Source organism: Nelumbo nucifera, chromosome 6, assembly GCF_055504915.1.
Source record: "Nelumbo nucifera cultivar China Antique chromosome 6, China Antique-T2T, whole genome shotgun sequence".
NCBI lineage: Eukaryota > Viridiplantae > Streptophyta > Magnoliopsida > Proteales > Nelumbonaceae > Nelumbo > Nelumbo nucifera.
In genome coordinates, this window is record NC_142654.1 from 11289564 (window position 1) to 11292307 (window position 2744).

Below are 2744 nucleotides of genomic sequence, written 5' to 3' on the forward strand. Positions count from 1 at the left end.
TTTCATTCGTCTCACACCTAAGCCACCTACAACTTTCGGTAAGCATATCTTTTGCCATGAAACTGTCGGATAGAAATTGTTCGAATCAGAAGCACCCCAAATAAAATGACGCATAACCTTCTCTATGTCATCACATGTTATTATGGAGAGTGAAAGTACTGACATCAAGTAAGTAGGAATAGTTATTACCACATGATTCACAAGTGCAATCCGGCTTGTAAATGAGAGAGTATGTGCACGACAACCATTAAGTCTGTTACAAACCCTTTTTACCACCGAAGAAAAAAATTCATTCTTGTTTCTGCTTATAAATAGGGGGGCTCCCAAATATTTGTGTCTTTGTAAGATGCATTTCATCTTGCACGTTCTTACCTTGAACTACAACAAAAAATCTGAAATGCCTTCTTTACATTTTCAAGCTCATGTACGGTGGCTTGCCAAAAATTACTAAATCATTAGCAACAACATGTGTGAGACTATTGGGCATCCGCTATATTTAATATTTATATATTATGCATTAATTTCGTCGTGACTCTCGTGGTAGCGATGAATTCGTGACTCCCGTGGGAGATCCAAACATGCTGCCCTTTATTAACAGGTGAAAGACGACAGAGAAAGACAGAAACACAAACACTTGATCAACTAACAGAGCAAAGAGCCTCGAATGAGTGAGTGAGTGAGTGATCTCATGGATACCAAGCCACACTGCTTCACTGTTCTCATGCTTCCATGGTTAGCTCATGGTCATATATCTCCCTTCTTGGAGGTGGGTAAGAGACTTTCGAAGAGGAACTTCCACGTTTACTTCTGTTCCACCCCAGTAAACCTCTGTTCCATCAGAGACCAACTCAGCGAGAAGATCTTCCCTTCAATTCAGCTGGTAGAGATCCACCTTCCCACTCTCCCAGGCCTCCCTCCTCACTACCACACCACCAAAGGCCTCCCTCCCCATCTCATGCCTACCCTCAAGCAAGCTTTCGACATGGCCAAACCTTCCTTCTTGAACCTCCTCAGGACTCTGAAACCTGATTTGTTAATCTATGATTTTATCCAACCATGGGCACCCACTTTGGCTTCCTCCCTAGACATTCCGGCTGTCCAGTTCTTGATCACTGGTGGTGCTACGTCCGCTTTCTTCTATCACATCTGCAAGAACCCTGGCGTCAAATTCCCGTTTCCTGCAATCTATCTTGAAAAGCACGAAGATCGAAAGATTACCCAGTTGCTCGAATCCTCTGCCAACGGGTTGACAGACAAGGTGCGGCTCATACAGTCCATCGACCAATCTTCACGCTTCATTATGTTCAAGACGTTTAGAGAGATTGAAGAAAAATATATCGATTACTATTCCGTCATTACGGGGAAGGAGATCTTACCTGTAGGACCGCTTGTCCTGGATACTACTCAGAATGAAGACAACCAGCAATGGGAGTCCATGGAATGGCTTAACAAGAAGGACCCCTGTTCAGTTGTCTTTGTTTCGTTTGGGAGTGAGTTCTTTCTGTCCAAAGCCGAGCTAGAAGAAATGGCTTATGGGCTGGAGCTTAGTGGGGTGAGCTTCATATGGGTTGTAAGATTTCCTGAGGGAGAGAAAATGAGCCTTGACGAAGCCCTGCCGGAAGGCTTCCTGGGGAAGGTGGGAGAGAAGGGAATTGTGGTGGAAGGCTGGGCTCCACAGGCACAGATACTAGACCATTCCAGCATTGGTGGGTTTGTGAGCCACAGTGGTTCTGGTTCGGTAATGGAGGGAATGAAGTTTGGTGTTCCACTGGTAGCAATGCCGATGCACCTTGATCAGCCAACCAATTCAAGGGTGGTGGTAGAGCTTGGCGTAGGGGTGGAGGTTAAGAGGGAGAAGGATGGCAGTTTTCTTAGGGGAGAGGCGGCGAAGGCCATCAAAGAGGTGGTGGTGGAGAAACAAGGGGAAGAAGTTAGAAGAAAAGCAAGAGAATTAAGTGAGAAGATCAGAGAGGAAGAGATGGATATGGTGGCGGAAAAGCTCGGAGAACTTTGCTCAAACTCAAAGAGATCAGAGGAGGAAGAGATAAAGGTGGTGGCAGGAAAGCTTGGAGAACTTTGCTCAAACTCAAAGAGAAAGGAGAAAGAGATGGAGGTGGTGGCAGGAAAGCTTGGAGAACTTTGCTCAAACTCAAAGAGAGAGGAGAAAGAGGTAGAGGTGGTGGCAGCAGGAAAGGTTGGAAAACTTTGCTCAGAGATGAAGGTGGTGGCAGAAAAGTTTGGAGAACTTCGCTCAAACTCAAAGAGCGAAGCGCTCGTAGCATAAACCAAGTATCTAGGCAGTTCGGATCTGGTTGGAACAGATATTACACACGTTAAATGCTCATTGAACGTGCTTACAATGATGTTCCTTAGATCCGGACTCCCAGCGCTTAGTTGAATTGAGTTCTACTAGACAGTACAGTGTGTGTCATAGTGTAATCTAGTGTTCCACTGGTACGCGCGGGATCCAGACAGTTAGAATAAAGCGGTGGACCATGTGGGGCCAAGTATCGTCCGGTTCCTGTAGAGGATTCGGACACTGATAGAAGTATGATTGTTGAGTTTATTGGATCCTGATTCCTGGTGTTATTGAGCTTGCTCATAGCATGTTTGATTGGATCGACGTTGATTTTCGACCAACAAGGCCACAAATAATGCAATATATATATATATATATATATATATATATATATATATATATATATATATCATGTTCGTTGCTGTGCTATCAGCACATCCGACAT

General features: G+C 44.6%; 1 protein-coding gene across 1 annotated transcript; it reads left to right on the forward strand.

Annotated features, from left to right (window-relative positions):
* Window positions 1–654: 654 nt before the first annotated feature.
* Window positions 655–2507, forward strand: LOC104591313 (UDP-glucosyltransferase 29-like). Its single transcript, XM_010250120.2, has one exon. It carries the CDS (start codon window positions 689–691, stop codon window positions 2282–2284), a length of 1596 nt encoding a protein of 531 aa, XP_010248422.1. The 5' UTR covers window positions 655–688; the 3' UTR covers window positions 2285–2507.
* The last annotated feature ends 237 nt before the right edge of the window (window positions 2508–2744 follow it).

Coding starts and splice junctions, on each gene's coding strand:
- LOC104591313 (XM_010250120.2), top strand. CDS start 689: ATGGATACCAAGCCACACTGCTTCACTGTTCTCATGCTTCCATGGTTA.